Source organism: Thamnophis sirtalis, unplaced genomic scaffold (assembly GCF_051295495.1).
Source record: "Thamnophis sirtalis isolate CommonGarterSnake01/CBP01778 unplaced genomic scaffold, rThaSir2_p1.2 scaffold_2, whole genome shotgun sequence".
Taxonomy (NCBI): domain Eukaryota; kingdom Metazoa; phylum Chordata; class Lepidosauria; order Squamata; family Natricidae; genus Thamnophis; species Thamnophis sirtalis.
The window spans coordinates 154714280-154736053 of record NW_028261382.1 but is presented as its reverse complement, the minus strand read 5'-3'; the positions used below and the strand labels follow the sequence as shown (position 1 = coordinate 154736053).

At 40.5% G+C, this 21774-nt stretch overlaps 1 protein-coding gene across 1 annotated transcript in view; it reads left to right on the top strand.

Moving 5' to 3' along the window:
• Positions 1-4632: 4632 nt before the first annotated feature.
• APCDD1 (APC down-regulated 1) overlaps positions 4633-21774 on the top strand; it is a 38145-nt gene continuing 21003 nt past the window's right edge. The window contains exons 1-3 of the mRNA XM_087707296.1: positions 4633-5290; positions 13815-13992; positions 20874-21405. Of these exons, the coding sequence (XP_087563422.1) occupies positions 5233-5290; positions 13815-13992; positions 20874-21405 (768 nt within the window). The 5' untranslated portion in view covers positions 4633-5232. The remainder of the gene's footprint in view (positions 5291-13814; positions 13993-20873; positions 21406-21774) is intronic.

Below are 21774 nucleotides of genomic sequence, written 5' to 3'. Positions count from 1 at the left end.
AGCTGGTTGTGACGAATTGTCATAGACCTATCTCAAGCCACTTCAGAAATCTACCCAGTACTTTTTACAACATAATTACAAAAGTTCTCCCCCCCCCCCTCCGCCACCTTTTAGGTAGCTTCTCAAGCAGATTAAAACCTCAGTTTACTTGATAAGAAGAGAAGATTCCTTCCCACAAAATATTTTTTTCTTTGAATCTGGGAAAGATGTCATCTTACATTTGCTGAAAAAAATAGAAGGCACTGTTGAAAATAAGGGAATAAAGTGAAGATTTAAATGGCTACAGACATCATTGCTGAAAAGTGTGACTGCAGCTTTTCAAGATTAATCATTGTTTGGCATGGGATATTTGCAGTTATTTTTTAAAAAATTATATATATGTAATGTGCAAGCTTTTATTCCTGTTGAGTTTCTTCTTCCTAATCTTTGTTCAGTTTTGTTCTCTGTTTTCCATTTTTCTTTATTCCTACTACACTTTGTCACCCCTTTATCCTGAAAGACAAATACAATTGGAATTGTCAATCCTAAATTAACAAATGGTAAGGTTGGACATTGAACAAGATTTTTGTGTGTTTGCATATATTCTCATATCTACCTTTCTGGTGGGAACCATCCGATTGTCCCTTCAGATAAAATAGTATTGCAGACACTCCTTTTGGATAAATATAGTATATTAAATCTTATTTTCTCCCTTCTTTAGATACTTTGAAGAAACTAATTTTGTTTATTGTTTTAAATATTCCAAAGAAATAAGAGAAAAGTTGTTCATTTTTTCAATGATAATTGCCTCAAGGGGAATATGGATTTAAATTTAGAACTGTCAATCTGGAAGCTAAATTTTAACCCTGATTATATATTGCTATGGATTTTGACAATTATTTAATGTGCTTTATCTTCTTGCTGCTTTTAGTTTAAGCTGTACTTTATGTATGGGTTTTTGTAAATAGATATTAAATTATATTTCTTCAAATGAAATATGAAGGCAGCAATTGCAAGCTGTGTTCTCAATATCACTTTCTTTTAACCTTTAAAAGTTATAAAATTTTAAAAGTAGTAGCATTTAATACAATTCAGGATGTTCTCTATTCTTGCACAATGAAACTGTTAGTTTGTTTTAAATTGGCCATAGGCTAATAAGAGACTTGCAGGATTAGAGCTAGATCATCTATATGTTAACTCAGATGTGAGCAATACTATGTTCAGTGAAATCACACTCTGTTTTAAAGCTAAGAATAATATTTTTTTAAATTTATCCCAGCAACACAGTTAGTAGCAAATAACTGTGGGAGCTATGTCTAAATCATCTTGGGGAACCATATTACCCATTTGCGTTTTAAAACTTTACATTTATGGTAGAGAAATCGAGAATATCACATTAGCATGCAAAGGAAGATCAGTATTTCCATTTCTATTAACAGACTTAACACCCTGACATTTTCCAAATGTAGAAAAATAGGTAGCTCATTTATTACATTATTATATATTACAAATTATTACAATTTATTAGTAGCCATATCATCTAAAGCTAAAAGTAGAAATAGGTTTACCTAGAATGCATTAAATTGCCATCACCAGAGAATCCACTTATGACAAACTGAACAAAAGGCAATATATTGGAAAATTGATATAGAACTTATATCCAACTAAAATAGGGCAGTTAAAAGGTTATCAGGCATTCAAGCCCACCCTGCTAGGATGAAAGGCAGACATTTCTCCTGTTTCTGAAAATAAAGAGGCACAATAATAATGAATATTGGAAATATTTTTAAAGGACAGTTCTAATTTGCTGTGGCATAGAGTCTTGTCTTTTATGCACCAGTCCATGAGAGTGTACAGATGCTTCCTGTTTTTCCTTCTCATCATCTGCCCTCTAGACCATAGATTTCTAAGTCTTTATATAAAAGACAGAGAAATATGAATGAGAAACACTTTGCATCTTTGAATATATTAATGGCAGGTTAAAATTGCCCTGATTGCCTTGTAGTAAATATTATTGTGATATGAAAAATAGAAAAACCAATAGTAATAAAAATTTAAATTTTATATATGGTTTTTATGTTTTTAATAGTTTTATATATTGCCCAGAATCCCTCTTGAAAATGATGGACAATTTAAAAAAAATTGATAAATAAATTTGATAAACAAATAAAATGTGTGCCATCTAATTTTTGTACATTTGTGTTGATAAAGAGGTATACAAAAATTGAATTCAAATTTCTTTGAATTTATATAAACACTGAAACAAGAGCTTGTACGATGCCTCTACACTACATATTTCTGATATATTACTCAACTAATTTCATTTTCTGAATAATAATAATATATCCGAAATTAATATGATAAATGTACTGTACACGAAGTTGGAATACTAGGATAGAATCATGATAGCCATCTGCTTTGGGTCAAGATATATTGGTGAGAATATAAAATTTGCTATTATATACAATACAGTGGTACCTGGGCACTTGTCCTTGGTTCCATGAGGCGCGACAAGTACTAAAAAGAATGAGTATCCAACAAACCATGTGGCTTACCACATGACCTTCTGTTTCAGCTGGAAGGTCTTCCTCTCTGTCTCTTTTCGTATGTCAGCAACTCTCCCAGCATGGCTGACTTCTTGTCCTCTCTCTGTGACTGCTCCCTACTTCATTTTGCAGCAATCTTCTCAGCATGGTTGACTTCTTCACCGCTCTCTGCCGCTGTCCCCCACTTCCTTTTGCAGCATGTCAAATACCAAACAAACAAACAACGAATACTGGGAAATATTTCCACATCAAAATGCACTGAGTACCAAATTCAATAAGAAACTAGAAACTGGCTTTCCCTCCCCTTAATTCAGCACTTATATGGGGTAGGATACCAGACCACATATTTCATGAAATTATTTTAATGGAATTCCATAGATTACAACATTCTAATACTTTTTAAATGTTTAAGCCTTAAAGGTTTGTTTCTGTAAAGTATTGCTTGTCCATGTGGTTGTGTCCTTAATAATAAGTGATAAAATTGGGAAGATGCTTCCAAAAAGTCTGTGTGTTATAGCTTTTTTGTATTAGCTTTATGGCATAACATGGAATATTTTCTTTAAAACCCATCTGGAAGTCCATAAGGCAAAAAGCTTTCAATAACATTGAAATAGTATATTTTGGATTAACCTAACTATTATACTAAAATAATGTAGTGTGCTGCCTACAATTGTCTCTTGTGACATGGCAACTCTATAAATTTGATGAATGAATAAAAAAATGAATGAATGAATGAATAATATACAATTACAAAATACAGGGCATCCAATTAATGTGACCTATCTGTAGATAAACATAACGGGAAGATATTTATCTTTAATTACCTGCAATGTTGCATTGTACTACTAGAATCCATTATCTGGATGACAGCATTTAGTGGACCTTGGTTTGTTTTGAACTGCTAAGGAAGTTTGGAACTGGTTAATATCTGATGGATTGGGAAGTTGAAACCGTTCAGAAGAATTGTTCAGTAGCAAATCTTTTCTGTATTTTTGCCAAGAAAACCAAATGGAGAGGGGTGTGAATCAGTGGTGCATTCAATTTTTTTTACTACATATTCTGTAGCTTTGTGGGCATGGCAGAGGAAGGATACTGCAAAATCTCCATTTCCTCCCCACTCTCAAAATTTCCACTACCAGTTCTCCAGAACTTGTCAGAACTGGTTGAATACCACCTCTGGTATGAATTCACCAAGAGTAAAGCTCAACTCCAAATAGCCTTCATCTATAATCTTGGGACAAAATGTGGATTTTCCCACTATAACAGAGGGACTTATGGAAACTCCTTAAAAATTATGTATTTATTACATTAGTACCCAACACAACCAATTCTCAGTGTGATGCAAATAAATATTTATTAAACAATGAACATCTGGCAGTCCCAACCATCTAAGACTGTTCATTCACCTCTGCATCAACAAGAAAACAAATTGCTTTCATTCCTTCTCTGTCAGAGGCTGAGTTGATGGAAGATGGCTTTGCTGTCCAGAAACTCCATAAGTCCATGCCCCCTGCAGACATAGTGTCCAAATTAGGAAACAATGGAGCCCACCGCTGCTTGCACACTTTTCTATCTTCTCTACAGTGACACAACTCCCAGGGCAGCGAGGACAAGAGAAGAGCTGGAGTTTCCCGGAACAGAGAAAGTTTTATTCTCAGTAGGTGTGCATGAAGCAGGACAGAGACCGTCTTTTTCTCAGGAGTATTATATAAGTTAAAATCTATTAGCTTAAATGTACCACATCTGGCCGCTGTTGTTCTTTTGCAGCCAAAGGGCTAACACTCTGAGGGGGGGCGGGGGACCCCTCCTTTTCAAAATCTGCCTCTAACGTCATCCGCTGTTAGGCCCCGACTTGTTTGGTACCCAACGATCAAAGGAGGACTGAAGCGGGAACGCAGCCTGGGCAGGAACTGCCAGATCCTCCCTTCGAAGCCTCTCCGCTCTTTGTAGTCTCCTTTCAAGTCAAGGGTGTCCGGTTTCAGGCGGCAAGCAGTTCGCTCCGCCCGGTCCCGCCCTGGGCCACCTCAGACCCCTCCCTTCTGGGGTTGCGGCTGGGAAGGGAAATATGAAGGGGAGTAGTTGTTGCTGCCACCGCCGCCACCGCGCTTCAGAAAAAGCCGCAGGAGGAGACGCGGAAGGGGGGGAAATACGCCGGTCGGCGACCGAGGCTTGCTCTGAGAAGGCAGCAGCTTCGGAAGGCCGAGGACCGGGAAAGCCTTGGGAGCTGGGCGCGCGCCCGAAGCCCCTCGCCTCGGCCGGCACGAGGCGGACCGCCTTCGCTTGAAAAGTTTTGGCCGGCGGTGGGTGGGATAGCTGGAGGGCTGAAGCCCAGGGAGGCAGCTGCCTGAAGACGCTGGAGCCTCGCGCTGCTTTCTGCAATTGGGGTTCGCCCCGAGTTGGGAGGGGAGGGTGCGAGGATTTGGAGGAGGTTGGATCCCGCCAGGTGGCTTGCGCAGATCTGGACTTCATCCTTTGCGCAGAACCAAACTCTTGCGCTGGGTTTTGCCTTTTTTTTTTTTTTGAATGATTATTACTACTAGCGCGTGTTTCGAGCTTCGTGTGCGTGAGAAGACTTGCAGGATTTGGGAGAACAGCGGTACGGAAGAAAGGGATTATTAAAGCAAAAAAAAAAAAGAGAGAGAGAGAATATTTTTTTAAGGGCACAAAAAAAGAAGTTCGGAATAGAGAAGCTATTGGAAAGCTGGAGATGTCCTATCCCTGCTGCATCTTGGTTGGGTACCTGTTCCTAGCCCTGCTCTTGCATGGTGAGTACTCCAGAAAGAAACAGTAATGCATCTGTAATAATCTTTATATTATTCTTGTAACAAGAGTAATTCTTACATTTTCTTAGCCAGACTTAGGGTAAATCTAGAAAGGCTACTTCTTGCCTTAACTTCAAGCTCCTATGTATGTGTTTGCAAACGCTGTTCTTATGGATAACGATATTTTTCTCCCTTTAACCATGAGTTGTCTTCTGTCATTTCAAGACTTTTGTGTTGTGGTGAGAAATGATATTTTAAATGCTTTCTTTTTGCTGTACAAATGGGTTAGAGACTAGAGTCTAGTATTTATTGGAAGTATTCTCATGACAGCCAGATTTCAGGAATCTCTTATATTCCTGAAAAAACTGAAAGAGGCACATTGGTGAACAATTTAAATATGGAACATTTGTGGGGCTGGATTTTTTTATAAAAACATGTCAGCTCCAAAAGCAGGAATTGTTGTATAGATGCATTCATTATAAAGTCTGTTTTTAACAGTTGCATATTTGATATATAAGATCTTGAAAGATCTAACACAGTATTTAGGTAGAGAGAAATGTGAGATTTTTCTTTGTTATCCATATTAATGTAGTCCCATTTTTGCCTGTTAGAAGTTTCATAAAAGAGCTTCCCACTTTTATTTTCTTAAATGCCTACCTTAATATCACCATGGGCTTAACAGAGAGGACAAGAAGATGTCTACATCCAAGAAGACCTAGAAAAAAGTGTATTGGGCCATTGACCCAAGCCAGTGTTTGCTTCAGATGCATTGTTCACTAATAAAATGATTGTACATTGCAGTCACAGTTCTTTTTCATTTAATGATGAAATGGCAAGCTGTGTTCTAATTTGGGGGGGGGGGTGTTTGTCTAAAGGTTATGTACATAAATGTAACAACAAGATCACCCCAAGCGTTTGTAGAATTTACATTCTGTTCCCAGCAATGCCTAGCTCAGCACTCCATAAATGAGTAAAGAGACCCATGATGGTCTTTTGTAGTTTGACCCCAAAATTGGTATCCAAGAGTACTGAACACTGTTTTTAAACATATGGTTTTTAGTCATTGCCAAATCTTTTAAATTCATTTTAAAACAGGGGTATAGCCTCATACTGTAGTAATGGATTCTAGAAGCCAACGTACATGCTATGTAAGAAAATACATTTCTTGGCCTGCCTTGACTTTAATGTTCATTAATGTGTATTGCAGTGTTATTCCACACTATTAGTGATGTAATGTACCTCTGTTATGATCCCCTCCAGTTTTCTTATTTTCTAGACTGTAAAGTCCATTATTTTAGTCTTTACACAAATGGAAGATAATAACTGTATCATTTTTGCGCTTTTTCCATTGCTCTAATGTTGTTTTTGAGATGGGATATCTAGAACTGTAACTAAAATTGCAGATGATATAATACCGTACATGTCTGTAATAGTGTTATGATATACCTATCTTATTTTCAGTCTTTTTAAAAGTTTTTTTTACTGTTGCAAAATCTGGTACTTGTATTCCCCTGATACAATTCCAGTGTCTTCCAATAATCATAGCTGCTTCATATGTCAACATAGTCTACATGTAATTGGGATTTTCTGTCTTCATTATGAATTATATTATTGTATTGTTATTTGACATATGATTTTCACATTTAATATTCTGTTTGTGATTTTATTATCTATGTTTTCAATATGAGGAGAGTGCCTTCAATATTCAGGACCCCTTTGTTGTATTTTTTGTATTGTATTGTATTTTAATTGTATTTCTCCATTCTGTATTCTGCCTGATTTTATCTTGTTTTCTTCATCTATTACCATACCAATATCTGCCCACAGAAAAAATATATTTTTCCTATTGCTTTTGCCTTTTGCATTAAAACAAATTTCAGGGAGTTTGAATCAGTGAGAGGAATGTAAGGGAAAATTCAACTGTGCAAAAAGCCCATTTACTTGTTGCATCCAGATCACAATACATCCATAGGGGATTTACTCTTTTCATCCCCCTTTAGTTATTAATCAACAAGAGAACTTTTAAGTTTGTATAGGAGCTTATGTTTATATAGAAGTTTATTTTAAAAAATTATTAAGAACAATGCTAGTATTCTGCAGCAAGAGCTTGTTCTTTCTTAAAATTCTAGCTTTGGTGATCTCCAATTTAGAATGCCCATAAAGGTTTGTAATATTTTATTTTAAGTTATAGTTGAGGAAACTCTTGGTTCTCCACTTATGAGGTCTGGTTCCCAGCTAGGATAAATGAATGATTGGAATTCTAATCCAGTAACATTATGTTTCCCACCTTACCCTAAATGTTATTTGATAGAAATGTTTATTCATTGGATGAATAGCTGAATAGCTGTCCAGTATTTGTTAAATTAATAGAAATTAGTTTAACATCAGCATTTGAACATAGATGTGGATTTTATACAGGTGTTTTAAACACATAGTTGTTACCGTTCCAACTGTTTGGGCACTCTCAAATGTAGAAATCCCATGCCATCATGATTAGAAATATGTACCTTCCAGGTAACTTGTCATTTTATAGATAAAAGGACTGCTTTAAAAAATACTTATTCTCCTCCAATAACTCAGGACAAGATATACAGACTATATAAATATAGCTGGTTGAAACAGACATGCATGGACGCCAAGGTGTACTTTAAAATTCTTTGGTCTGGGAGTCTAGAAGTTAGACGGGAAGGTTTGAAGTTAGAGGCTAAGTAAGGAGAGAAGGTATAATTATAGGGTTAGACTCATAGGTTCATCTGTTTAGGATTACCAAGCTGTTTTAAACTTTGGCTGAAATGTGAAACAAATCAAGGCCAGTAGTCAGATCAAAACAGCCCCTGCCAAGAGAATTTGAAATGGGGACTTTTGCTTGTCCCTCCCTCAGAGTACTATCAAATTGGGAACATGAGAAAAGAAAAAAGAGGGAGGAGAAAGAATCAGTTGTTGAGGCTTCAGTAAGCATAGAGGTGAAGAAAGTAATAGAAAATCATAACGCTTTTGCATTGAAGTAAGGACAGACAATTGGATGGGCAGCACTGGCCTCTTGTGTGTGAGTGATTTTTTTTGTTGCTAAATTTATGTAACATTCATAATGGTGACATTTGTTTATGAATAAAGGAATCGATAGACTAAGGCAGCTGCCACCTTTATTTTTTATATAATGCAGCTAACTGAAGAATCTATCAGTTTCTGATAAGTATCTTAAACCAATTATTATTGTCATTAAAGATTTAATCTCATTTTTCCTCCTGAACTAATATCCCTTAAATCACTGGTTTTCAGTCTGGTTGTGTGCATGCGTGTGTTTTGTATGATACACCAAACATAGTATCAAAGAGCCTGGGGTCCACCTTGAGAAAATAAAAGGATATTTTAATGCTTATATATATTCTGTCTTTACATTTATAATTTATTGTCTCACCAACTTTAGTTCTCGACAGAGATGGTTTCCTACCAGTTTCGATCGGTTCGGCAGTAATTTGGCCTGCCACGCCCCTGAACCGGTTCTATTGGCGGCGGCGGCACCATCTTGATTTTTGGTTCTGTGCGTGCACAGAACAATCTTCTTTTCAAAAACCTTTGCGTGCCGAACCAGCAGTAATGCCAGCAGCAACCCACCCCTGGTCCTTGACTTGCAACCAGAATTGGGACCAGCATTTCCATTGCTAAGCAAGGCGGTTGTTAAGTGAGTCACACCTGATTTTATGACCGTTTTTGCCATCATAATAAATAAACCACTGCAGTTCTTAAGTGAATCATATCACAAATCCAGCCTTACCCATTGACTTTGCTTGTCAAAAATTGGCTAGGAAGTTTACAAATGGTGATTACAAGACTCTGGGACTGTCATAAAAAAACATGCTGTTTGACAAGTGCCAGTATTTTGACCATGTGATCATTGTGTGAGTACCAGTTGTAAATCACTTTTTTCAGTTCCATTGTAACTTCAAGCAGTTGCTAAATGAATGATTGGAAGCTGTGTGTGTGTGTGTGTGTGTTTGTTTGTATATGTGATAGATAGATAGATGATAGATAGATAGATAGATAGATAGATAGATAGATAGATAGATAGATAGATAGATAGATGGATGATAGATTTTTCAAACACTGCTGGTTAGGTGGGATATAAATTTAGGATTACCCAATTAATTAATTTAGGACAGAGGACAGAAATATTACATATAATTAATTTAACAATTTTTGTTGCCTTAAGATGTGATGGATTTGTTGAATTAATTGGAGAAGAGATTTGTCGGACTATTAACTCTGATAATCATGCAGGAGTTGCATATTTAAAAATAGTACATTTCTGAACTTCAGTTTCTTGCATGCAACCACAGATTGCCTCCCGTGTCTTGTTTGTGGGTTTCCTATAAGCATCTGGCAGGCCATTGTTGGAAGCAGATGGCAGAGATAATCTAAATGGGCTTCTGATGTCTTTGATTTTTGTTCTAAACATGGAGAGTCTTTGTCTATTATTTCTATGACTCATACTCTCTGAATCTTTTCCAATTCCACCACTGGTCAAAATTTGAAAATCTTGTCTGGAAGATTATATCTATCAGAGCTGCATAATAGTAATATTACATCCCAATCTCTGGATTTTGCTTTTTCTATGGCAGATTCAAGCAAATTATTCCTTCAGGTCAACTATTAAAATTGACATTTATCATTAATGACTGATTAGTCAAAGTAAAACTGAAAAAAAAAATCTGTCAAGATACTAGATTACATAATCCTATATTTATTACTTGTTGAATAGTAAAGAAGGTTTGAATCATGTTACAAAAGTTTTCTATTACCGAAATTCTGATTAAAATGAGCAGTAAAATGAATTCAGAACAATGAGATTAATTTATTTTACAATAAAATAGCATAGATTTCCAAAATAATTAACCTTTATATTGTACATTAGATGTAATTTTGCTCAAAATAACTATCATTGTTATATTGAATTTTCAGCTAGTTAACATAAAATACCAGAATGTATGGCAAATACATATAGTATATAACACCTATTGTAATTGACTCCTTTAACTACACGGGCAAGTTCATGCAGTTTTCTTGCCAAGGTTTTTCAGAAGTGATTTGTCATTGCCTTGTTTCTAGGGCTGAGAGAGATGACTGGCCCAAAGTTACTCACCTGGCTTCATGCCTGAAGCAGCACTAGAACACACAGTCTCCTAGTTTCTAGCTCACTATTTTAATCATTTCATCAAGCAGGGTCTCACCCCCTTCTTTTTTTCTAAACAAAACATTAAAATGTATCCAATGTTAAGAAATTAGAATTTGGGCTGTGGGGGCATCAAAATAAGGACCACTCTTGATAATTTTTCAGTAAAATTATCATTTCAGACATCCATTCATCCTAGAAAGTAACTTCTGTTAAACTCTATTAAAAGTCAAGGTGCCGCAGTGGTTAAATGCAGCACTGCAGGCTACTGCTAGATCAGCAGGTCAGCGGTTCAAATCTCACCGGCTCAGGGTTGACTCAGCCTTCCATCCTTCCGAGGTGGGTAAAATGAGGACCCAGATTGTTGGGGGCAATATGCTGACTCTCTGTAAACCGCTTAGAGAGGCCTGAAAGGCCTATGAAGCGGTATATAAGTCTACTGCTATTGCTATTGCTATAAAGTCATAATTATAATTATAATACATTATTCTGTCAAATTTGTTTTTTGTGTTTATTATTTATGTGATCTTGTATGTATGTAAATATCTTTATTGGTCATGAACAGGGCTTCCCAATCCAGGAGCTGGTGCAATTAGTGCATAACATAGATTTGTTGAAAGACTTTCCAAGCCATAGCAACCGCTATGGGATAGGAGCTATGAGTCCAAGAAGATCCCAAATGTGTACCAGTTCTGTTTAGGGAAGCACTACCCTATCCAGAACTAATGATGGAATGTTTTCAGCTCTGGGGAGCCCTAAAACCCACAGCCATTTGGTTTTGAAGCCTATTCTTCCTCGAGACCCTCATAGCCTTCAACACTGGCAAAGAATCTAGGTGGAATCACTAGATTCTAGTGGATAAAGATGTGCAACTGAGCATCATCAGCATATTGATGTTGCTTAATCCCTTACCAAAGAACCATCTCCTCTAGAGGCTTCCTGTAAATGTGAAATAAAAGTGGGGAGATGAGTTCTAAGGAACTTCACAAAGCAAAGGCATAAAACTAGACCTATCTCTCTAGCCATATGATTGGAATTAGCCCACAGGAGGAGGAAAATTACTGCAACACCCTTTCGCCCCCCCTCCCCCCAATTCTAATATCCTATGCTGATCCAGAAGGATACCATGATTAATGACACTTATTTTATTTACTTACTTACTTACTTACTTTACTTTATTGAAGATCTTTGACAGATGAGAGAGGGCAGTGATAGATGTTCTACCCCTATTGTGGCTGAACAAAACTTATGAACAAATACAATATAGCACAAGTGTCAAACTCGCCATGTTACATTGCCGTCACATGATGTATCCTGGAGTTTTTCCCTTCGCGGAGCTTGGGGGTGTGGCCTGTGCAAGACACATCTGGCCCATGGACCGCCAGTTTGATACCCCTGCAAGTATAGCAAGAAATATCCTAAAGCATGACAAGTCCTTTCAGCAATGATTTGGGATGTAGGGAAAAGAAAAGCTCTGTTGCAGAATTTTATAAAACTTCTGACAAGTTTCTTCTCCAAAAAACATGTTGCAGAATGTAAAGCTTTATATCAGTACTGTCATAACAGAGTGAATATTCACAGGTTACATGTTTTCCTTATTTATTTATATCCTATCTTTATTAATTTTATAAATAACTCAAGGTTGTGAACATATATAATACTACTTCCTCCTCCTGTTTTTCTGACAACAGTCCTGCTCAGATGGGGCTGAAAGAAAGTGACTGGCCCAATGTCATCCAGCTGGCTCTCAGGTCTAAGGTAGACTAGAACACACAGTCTCCTGTTTTCTGGGCTGGTGCCTTGAATATTAGACCAAACTAGTTCTCAGGGCTCTGATATGTCCTTAAACCTATTGAACCATGGAATCAAATAGGCCAAATCTTAATTTCTCTACGTGGAAATCTTTGCTAATGATTGCACAGTGTCTTCTTATACATAGTTATTCAGATGTCCTTGCATAAAATTAGTCACCACATTGAGTATAATATTTGCATATATTGGGTATTAATATATCATATACTTTTTGTATAATTGTATCAATTCGGATTTCCCTCAGTTTTAGAATCTTAGCAATGAAGTAGAAAAAAAATTAAATGGCAGTTCTTTCTATATCTCAACTTTGAAAGGCATTTATATTTTTTACAATATATTTACAGGATGAAGTGTTTTCATAGGATATTGTATACTGTATACAAAGTATATAATAGAGATATCATAAGTATATAATAGTATATAATAAAGACTTGGTTTTCCTTTTACAGTGATTAACGGATCAGTGCTATCTAAAAGTAAACTAATCGTGCTATAACTTGTCCAAATATATATAAAAGCTATTTTCTAAATACATTCTAGCAAGAAATTTAAACATATGCAAAGAAAGAAATTGGGATCTGAAATTAAAAACAACTTGATTGTTTAAAAGAACAATCCTGTAGAATGAAAATAGAGGAGGGTGTTGAAAATAAAGGAATTACTATGAAGTGCAAAAGGCTCAGCAGATGCTCCTGATGCCTTTGAAGATTAGTTATAGCTTGGAAGGGCTGTTTGACTATGAAATTTAACCCTTTTTAAAATGGGAAAACAGGTGTCTCTTTTCTTTCTCCCCCTGTTTCTCTTCCTTCTTTTTCTATCCACATTCCTTTTTTCTTTTTCTTTTTGCTCTTTCTTTCAAGGAGAACAAAGTGTGAGTGTGTACGTGCATGTGTGTGTGCGCGCACATACAAAACTGTGAGTAATATGTGTAATATCGATTTGTGCATGAGAAAGAATAGTTGGAATACACTGGTAATCTTTCATTACTTTTGTAAAAAATAATTTATTTTACTGGCAATTAATATGATTTAGTAACCATTAATTTAATCAATATTAACTTCTTTCATTCCAGCCTTGATTTTTTGCAGGGGAAGGGGGAATGATAGCTGCTGGCAGCTATTGGCACACATAAAATCAAATATGTCACTTGCATTCATTTATTGATAAAAGGGAATTTTTAAAATAGGCTTCAGCTGATTTTGGCAACCCCAAATTGATAAATTTGGAAGCTAGGTATTGCATAAAATAAAGCTTTTCCCCCCCCAATGTAGTGGGATAGCATGCATGTAATTCCGCTATATGTTGGATCCAAGTTTTAGAATCCGTCAGTCAGAAACTTTTCATAATATCTCTACAGTCTTTCAAAATTTGTATTCATCATAATCTCTATTTCAAGCAGATGGTCAGTTTCTAAGGGCCTGCATTCTTATGACAAACTATCTCTCATTGCCAATAACGGGGACACACACACACACACTGTGTGTGCGTGTGTGTGTGTATGTGTATTCTTACCAGAATGTTTATGTTTCATCTTTGATTATCCAGGGCTGGGAGAAGGTTCTGCACTTCACGACAGCAGGATTCATCCTCAAACATTCGAAAAGAACGCATGGCGAACTTTCAAGGAATCACAGTGTCACCACATGCTGAAACATCTTCACAATGGAGCTCGGATTACTGTACAGATGCCACCCATGATTGAGGGACATTGGGTCTCAACTGGGTAAGTTTATAGGCAAACAAAATGATCACATTGGAAAACACTACAGGCTAAAATACTTTTCACTCACAATCAGTTAATTTTTTCTTCCCCTTAATGATAATAGCTCTCTGTCTGTCTATCTCTCTCTCTCTCCCCCTCTCTCTCTCCCAACTCTTTCCTGCCTCTCCCTCTCCCCCCCTCTCTCTTCATAAATATCAAAGTCAGTTATTGTAACATGTGGCTGTTGTGATTGGCTGCAGAATTTTGTGACCACAGTCTGTGTTTAAGACATTTCAAATATTTTCTATCTTTCTTATTTGGAAACTGCAGCATAGCAGAAACTTGTTCATATGTTGTTCTTGTGTTAGGACTTAGATATTATAAGATCTTGTGAATGACCGGTGGCTTACCTGAATGGTCGTTCTCTAGGCGCTGCGGAAGTGTCCAAGCAGGGGTTAACTTCAGCTTGCTGCCCAAGAACTGAGTTTTGTAGCTCCGCCTCTGAGAGGCTCAGTTTTAAAAAATGAAAGAGAGTCCAAAAGGTCGTAGATGGAGATGCAAAATGCCCCCACTGGAGAACAGAATCCCATGGGCACTTTTCTTGGTGGGGTTGGACACTCCTGCAGCGCCTAGAGAACGACCATTCAGGTAAGCCAACGGTCATTCTCCTAGGTGCTGCTTGGAGTGTCCAAGCATGGGACGTGCCAAAGCTATGCCATCCCAGGGTGGGAAGAAGAATTGTCCAAGCCCGCGGGAGTTGCGATGACCTGCTGCAGAACTCTTCTCCCAAAAGATGCCTCAGTGGAGGCAAAGACACGAAGTCTGTAATTTTTAACGAATGGAGATGGACTGGACCACGTAGCGGCTCGACATATCTCCTCAATTGATGGTTGCGTGGCTCACGCAGCCGAAGTTGCGGCGCTCCTCGTTGAGTGCGCTGTGATGCGAAGAGGGACCGGTCTGGCCTGCTGTTCATAGGCCAACTTGATGCAAGCTCATATCCAGCGACCTATGGTGGAAGGGTGACTGAACGACAAACTGACCAGATCGGCGAACCAGGACCTCCTGGGCCAGTGAGCAGCTACCAGAAGCACCTCCACCCCCTCTGACAGGATCTTCCTGATCACCATGGGAATCAGAGGCAGAGGTGGAAACGCGTACAGGAGTCCTGGTGGCCATGGCGACCGAAGAGGATCCGTCCCCTCTGCCCTGGGGCAGTGGAATCTGGGGAAGTACCGGGGAAGCTGAGTGTTGGCTCGGGTCGTGAACATGCCGACCTGCGGGAAGCCGAACCTCCGCGTCAGCTGGTGGAATAAGGCTGGATGAAGATGCCACTCCAAGTTCTGGATGGTGGTTCTGCTCAACCAGTCTGCCGTCACGTTGTCCTCCCCCAAAATGTGGTCTGCTCTGAGGGAGGTCAGGAACCTTTCTACCCAGTGGCCTAGCGCTTCCGCTTCTGACATCAGGGCCAGAGATCGTGTGCCGCCCTGATGGTTGATGTGCGCCTTTGTGGCGATGTTATCTGTCAGGATCAGTACATCGTGGGCCTCGATCTGACTGCGGAAATGGCGCATGGCTAGTCTGGCGGCCCAGAGCTCCAGCCAGTTGATGTTGTGGGCGAGCTCTGCCTGCAACCAGCAACCCTGGACCACCTGAGTCTGGAGGTAAGCGCCACTTGGCTTTCACGTCCGCCTGCCAGTGGCGAAGCCATAGCAGACAGCATGAAGTTACGTTGGAGGCAAGGGCCCTAGAAGAGAACCTGGTGGTGGCAAGGGAGGCATCGTCAGAATATTCCACGGCCGCTATGATGTTATTAATGTCCTGTCTAGCTCTGGTGTCCCCCGCAGGGAGACCAGCTAATAACTTACGTAACCAGAACAGGGCCGCTCTACTAAAATCTGAGGAAGATACCGAAGCTTTCATGGCCCATGCTGTGGCCTTGTGGGTCTTATGGGAGACTGACTCTGGCTTCTTGTCCTCTGCCTTTAAGCCCTCCAGTAAATCAGCTGGAAGGGCAGAATTAGACGTGAGGGAGGAGGAGTTGCTTAAGCTTCCCCAGGTAGATTACCCCATTGTCTCCCTCATGTCTAATTCTGCCCTTCCAGCTGATTTACTGGAGGGCTTAAAGGCAGAGGACAAGAAGCCAGAGTCAGTCTCCCATAAGACCCACCAGGCCACAGCATGGGCCATGAAAGCGTCTTCCTCCACCTCCTCCCCATCGGATACCTCACTGATCCCAGTAAGGACCGGGGAAGCCTCCCTAACCAGGGGCTCCTGAAATCGAGTGGCATGAGTCTTGTTGGAAGTGCCAGAAGCCCTGGGAGCAGAAGAGATAATAGCAGTGGCAATACCCTGAGAGATTGCATGTGCCACCACATCCTGCATGGATTTGGACAACTGGGACTCCTGGACCCGAGGCAGAACTAGCTCAGCTTCAGAGGGAGCTAAGGATTCCTCCCCAGCAAAGGAGTCACCATCATCAAGGGAATCCTCAACCAGAGAGTGGCAGGGGGACCCCATGGAGGCCCTAGAAGGATTGGGAGAGAACCCAAAATCCTCCTTGGCAGGCAAGGAGAGGGAGACCTCTGGCTGGGAAGTGGGAAGGGAAGGTCCTGCCTCAACATCCCCAGAATTGGGGCCTGCCTGTTGGTGCTGCTGAGCAGCCTGGGCCTTCTGAAATTGCTTCTCAAGTGCCTTCTGGCGTCTTTCAGCAAGTTTCTCGTCTGCCTTAGAGGCTTTGTTGATTCTGGGGTGCTTCCCCTTGGTTGGACACCCCACCCCATCACCTTTGGCAGCAGGATTGGGCCTGCTGCGTTTGGAAGTGGTGGGCCCAGCTTGTTCCACCTGCTGCTCCATTATAAGGCTGAGGTAATCTGTAGGTGAAGCCAGAAAGAATCTCCGATGGTGAGCAGAGAACTGGGGCCTTGCAGGAGTCAGGCCATTAAGGAACTTGAGGCTTTCAGGCAGGTGGAGCTGGAACACCAATGGCACTGGCTGAGGAGGGCCGGATGCCTGCAGATCTGCGCCGTTAAGCAAGGGAGAGTGGCCAGAAAGCCCCTGCAGCCGCTTGGAATAATCCAGGGGAGAGGAGAGCCTGCCTGGAAACCCAAAAGCAAGGCCCTGTCGATAAGCGCTCTCCGCGGCGATCCGCTAGTAAGGACAGGCTGCGTGGCAATGGCCAGAGGTTTAGGAGAAAAGTGCGCCAAAATTAAATCCAAAATAGCGGCTGCAACACGTGCGCCCGCCTGGAGCGATACCGGGGGAATCCTCAAGAGCCTAACACTCTGCGTTGGGGACTTTGACTACCTACTTGTCCCCTGGGCTCGTCAACAGCCGCCAACGAGCCCCCCACGGTCAAACACAAGCCTCAGAAGCAAGCTAATAAAAGAGGCAGCGTCACTCCAGGAAGCCTGCCTCGCACTGAGCAGCTGTTTTTAATTAAGCCCAGAATGGAAGAAATAAAAGGGACAAAAAAACTTCTAAGCTAATTAACACACTAAAATAAAATCCTAGGAGCTAAACTAACTTTAAAAGGGGACCCAGTTTGCTGCTCAAGGACGATCTCCCCAAAAAGTGTCCTGTAGGTCGACTGAGTTTTTTAAAACTCCCCTCTCAGGGTAGCAAGAGGCGGAGCTACAAAAATATGTTAAACTCAGTCCTTGGGCAGCAAGGTGAAGTTAACCGGTGCTTGGACACTCCAAGCAGCGCCTAGGACAGTGATGGGCAACCTTTTTGGCGTGGTGTGTCAAAAATCGGCAAAAAATCGAGCATAACTCGCGTTGTGTGTCACTTCGACAAAAACATAATTTTGCGCAATTTATAGTTTAAACTACAAAAATATATAATTGCAATATAATTGTATTTAATAAACCAAAAACAAATTATTTAACATAGCTGCTTAGTAACTTCTTTGTTCATCAGTCGATTTCGTATGTTGCCCTTGATATTATTATCAGTATCACTTACCAACGGTCCTGCTTAGCAACCAAAATGTTGGCTCAGAAACTCTGGCATTGAAGCGTGCAAGTCTTAAAGCTGTCAAGTTACAAGAACCTTGCACCCCTAACCCTTTAGGAAAAAAAACCCAGGGGTCTTCAAACCTGACAGCTTTAAGCCTTGTGGACTTCAACTCTTCAACTAAAAGAGAGACTGATAAATATTAAAAAAAATAAAACCAAAAAGCAGCTACTGCAGTGGCTTAGAATTTTACTCAATTACTGTTGAGCCCATGGAAAGTTCTGCAGCCCCAGGAGCAAAGGAAGGGGGACGGAGAGAGAGAGATTGGCTGTTTGGGGTGCTTGAAACCACCTGGCCCTCCCCAAAGGAAACCCTCATTTGCAGGATGAGCCTCGACTGGCTCTGCCCAGCGGGGTTACCCCAAGCGCCATTGGGCAGCGACAGATGCTTATCCTTTTTCCTTCGGCTGCTTCAGCTGGGACTTCAGACACCCCAAGGGAGGGACTTTATCGGGCCTCCCCCTCCCCACCCTTTGAATGAAGGTGTGATATGGCTCCTCCATCCCTGTTCTTTAACCCAGCCAGAATTACAGGAGGGCTGCCCCCGTTCTGCTTTCCGGGGTGGATCTTAGCCGAGGGACACCAAGACCCCAGAATGGGTGGGGGGTGGGGGAAGAGCTTCTTGACGGAGGCCACGATCGACTTTTGGAAGTTGTGTTTTCGTAAAATAAGATTAACCTTTGGATGTGTTTGTTCCGCTCGGCCAGCGGCGTTTTCTCCCACTTAATCCCGGCGGATCCTGATATCTGAGCTAGAAAACTGCAACCCCCCGGAAATGATGACGCCCCGCTGAGTAGCTGGGACTTGCAGAAAAAGGCTGCAGAGAGAGAAGCGTTCGATCTGTAATCCGTCTGTGGGGGGCGCTGGGGACAGGCCGGGCCCCTTCTTCCCACCTCTATCCCCCCCCACTCTTGAGGGACAAGCCCTTTCCCCTGTCCCAACGGTGGAATTTGAGGCTACCTCTGCTTTCCCTCTCCCTCCCTCAGTTGTGCAGCAGCGGCAGCGGCAGCTCTCAGCCTGGGCGGCAGCGTCACACAGGCTGTGGAAGGAGGGGGAGGAGGAGGGAACCAAAGAGAGCTTTTACCGAGTCTGCGCCCCACAGCCAGGACCGTCCTGGCGCCTCAAGCCGCGTTTCTTCCTGCAAAGCCCTTCTGGCGTCAAGCGGAACTCTCGGGTTGCCCGAAGGGCTTTGCAGGAAGAAACGCGGCTTGAGGCGCAAGGACGATCCTGGCTGTGGGGCGCAGACCCGGTAAAAGCCTCTCTTTGGTTGGTTCCCTCCTCCTCCTCCACCTCCTCCTTCCAGAGCCTGTGTGACGCTGCCGCCCAGGCTGAGAGCTGCCGCTGAAACAAGTTTGGGGAGCATGTGCGTGTCACCCGAAATGGCTACGCGTGTCAGCACTGACACGCGTGTCATAGGTTCGCCATCACTGGCCTAGGAGAATACATTCATCACTTAATGTTTTATCTTCTGACATTTGTACAAATTCATTTATAAATTGAAATTGCAGAATTATAATTGACAACACAAATATGTGTAAATGTTTAATTGGCATTATAGATATTCTATATCTATATTTATATATTCTATATCTATATTTCCCTGAGTCCCCTCAGGGAAAAGGGCGGCATATAAATCCTTAATCCTTAATTCTAGTAGAGTAAGATTTATTTTATAATCTTCTTTTACAGTATACTCTAAATTATGTTCTTAGTATTCTCCAGGTGTTCAGTTCCTTCAAGTCTAATCCAGCAGTCCTTATTCAGGCAAAAGCCACAGTTAAAGTTAACTGGCCTCAATTACTTTGATAAATACCAGTCTTCATTCAAGTTACTAAAATGTCCTGGTAGAATCTATAGAAGCTCTTTTCTTGGCAAATTCCTTCTTGTTTATAATTGGCAAATAAACAAATAGGTTCATTTCATACATCATTTTTTGCATTTATAGTCTGTATACAACCATTTGATACAGGTATTTGTTTAGTATATTACAGGGGTGAGTTCCAGCTTCTGCTACTGCTGGTTCACTCAGGGATGCGCTTCACGTGCACTTGCACAGTAATAAAAAAATGCTTCTGGGCATGCGCAGAAGCAAAAAACAAGATGGCACCTATGGCACCGCCAATAGAACTGGTTCGGGGGGCATGGCAGATCAAGTTATTACCTACTTGGCCGAACCGGTCCGAACCGGTAGGAACCCACCTCTGGTATATTAGTGTAGCATATGTTACATTATTAATCTAGAATAAATTTATGCTACCAATCTAAAATTTGGTGGATGGGTACAGTCTTTTTATAGGAATGTGTATAAAGTATCTTTACAGAAGTTCAATTAAACTATCTCCATAAAGCATACCATGAATTCCTAATATATAATAAAGAGAGCGAAAAAACAATAAGTCAAATAGGAAAACAAAGTGTAGTGCAACAAGTAGGAAGAGAAATAAAAGGCTCTTACTTGAAGTGTTCTGTTAAGAAATCAAAGCAAATATTATTACATATAGAAACATTAAAGCTCAGGTATTCTAATTATCATTATTATAAATATAGCAATAGCAATAGCAGTAGACATATATACCGCTTCATAGGCCTTTCAGGCCTCTCTAAGCGGTTTACAGAGAGTCAGCATATTGCCCCCAACAATCTGGGTCCTCATTTTACCCACCTCGGAAGGATGGAAGGCTGAGTCAACCCTGAGCCGGTGAGATTTGAACCGCTGACCTGCTGATCTAGCAGTAGCCTGCAGTGCTGCATTTTAACCACTGCGCCACCTTGGCTCTATTGTGAATAGGTTGTTACTTAGAGATGTATTAACTCCAGAACCTGTTTTGACAATAAGTTTTATAATTTCATACCTTAACGAAGTTTTTTTTTCCTGTTTGACTACAGTTGTGAAGTTAGAGCAGGTCCAGAATTCATCACAAGATCCTACAGATTCTACCATAACAATACGTTTAAAGCTTATCAGTTTTACTATGGAAGCAATCGGTGTACAACCCCAATCTATACCTTGGTTATCCGTGGTAAAGTCCGCCTTCGTCAAGCATCCTGGATTATCCGAGGAGGGACCGAAGCGGATTATCAATTGCATAACATTCAGATCATCTGCCACAATGAGGCAGTAGCTGATAAACTAAATCAGTTGGTGAACCGCACATGTCCTGGATTTGTAGCAGGAGATAAACCTTGGGAGCAGAATGTGAGCTATGATTTATGGAGAGAAGAGAATGGCTATGAGTGCACAAAGGCACTGAATTTTGCTATGCATGAACTTCAGCTGATTCGAGTAGAGAAACAATACCTTCACCATAATTTAGATCACTTAGTAGAAGAACTGTTTCTTGGAGACATCCACACAGATCCTGCTCAAAGGATGTATTATCGCCCATCCAGTTACCAACCTCCACTCCAAAATGCCAAGGTATGTGAACATTTCACTTGTATTTCCAAGACATGTAAATGAAGTATGTTATTAAAATTACTTGGCCCAAAGCTTAAGTCCAGATCCCATGCAGGCTTTATCTGTTTCCACTTGTATTCCTTATCAGGGTTACTTATCTTGTCTGTCAGGTTCTAGACATTATCCTCCTGTTAAATCTTCCTATCTGACAATCAAAATGCTATATTCTCTTTGCTGGCTTATCACCTATGTTGCCACTTTTTCATGTCTTTTTAATTTGTACCTTGGATGCAGACTTGTAAGATCAAATCTGTTTCATGTTTTTAATATTTTACTTGGAAAGAATATTGCAATATATCATTTTTTCATTATATTTACAGAGGTGGAATC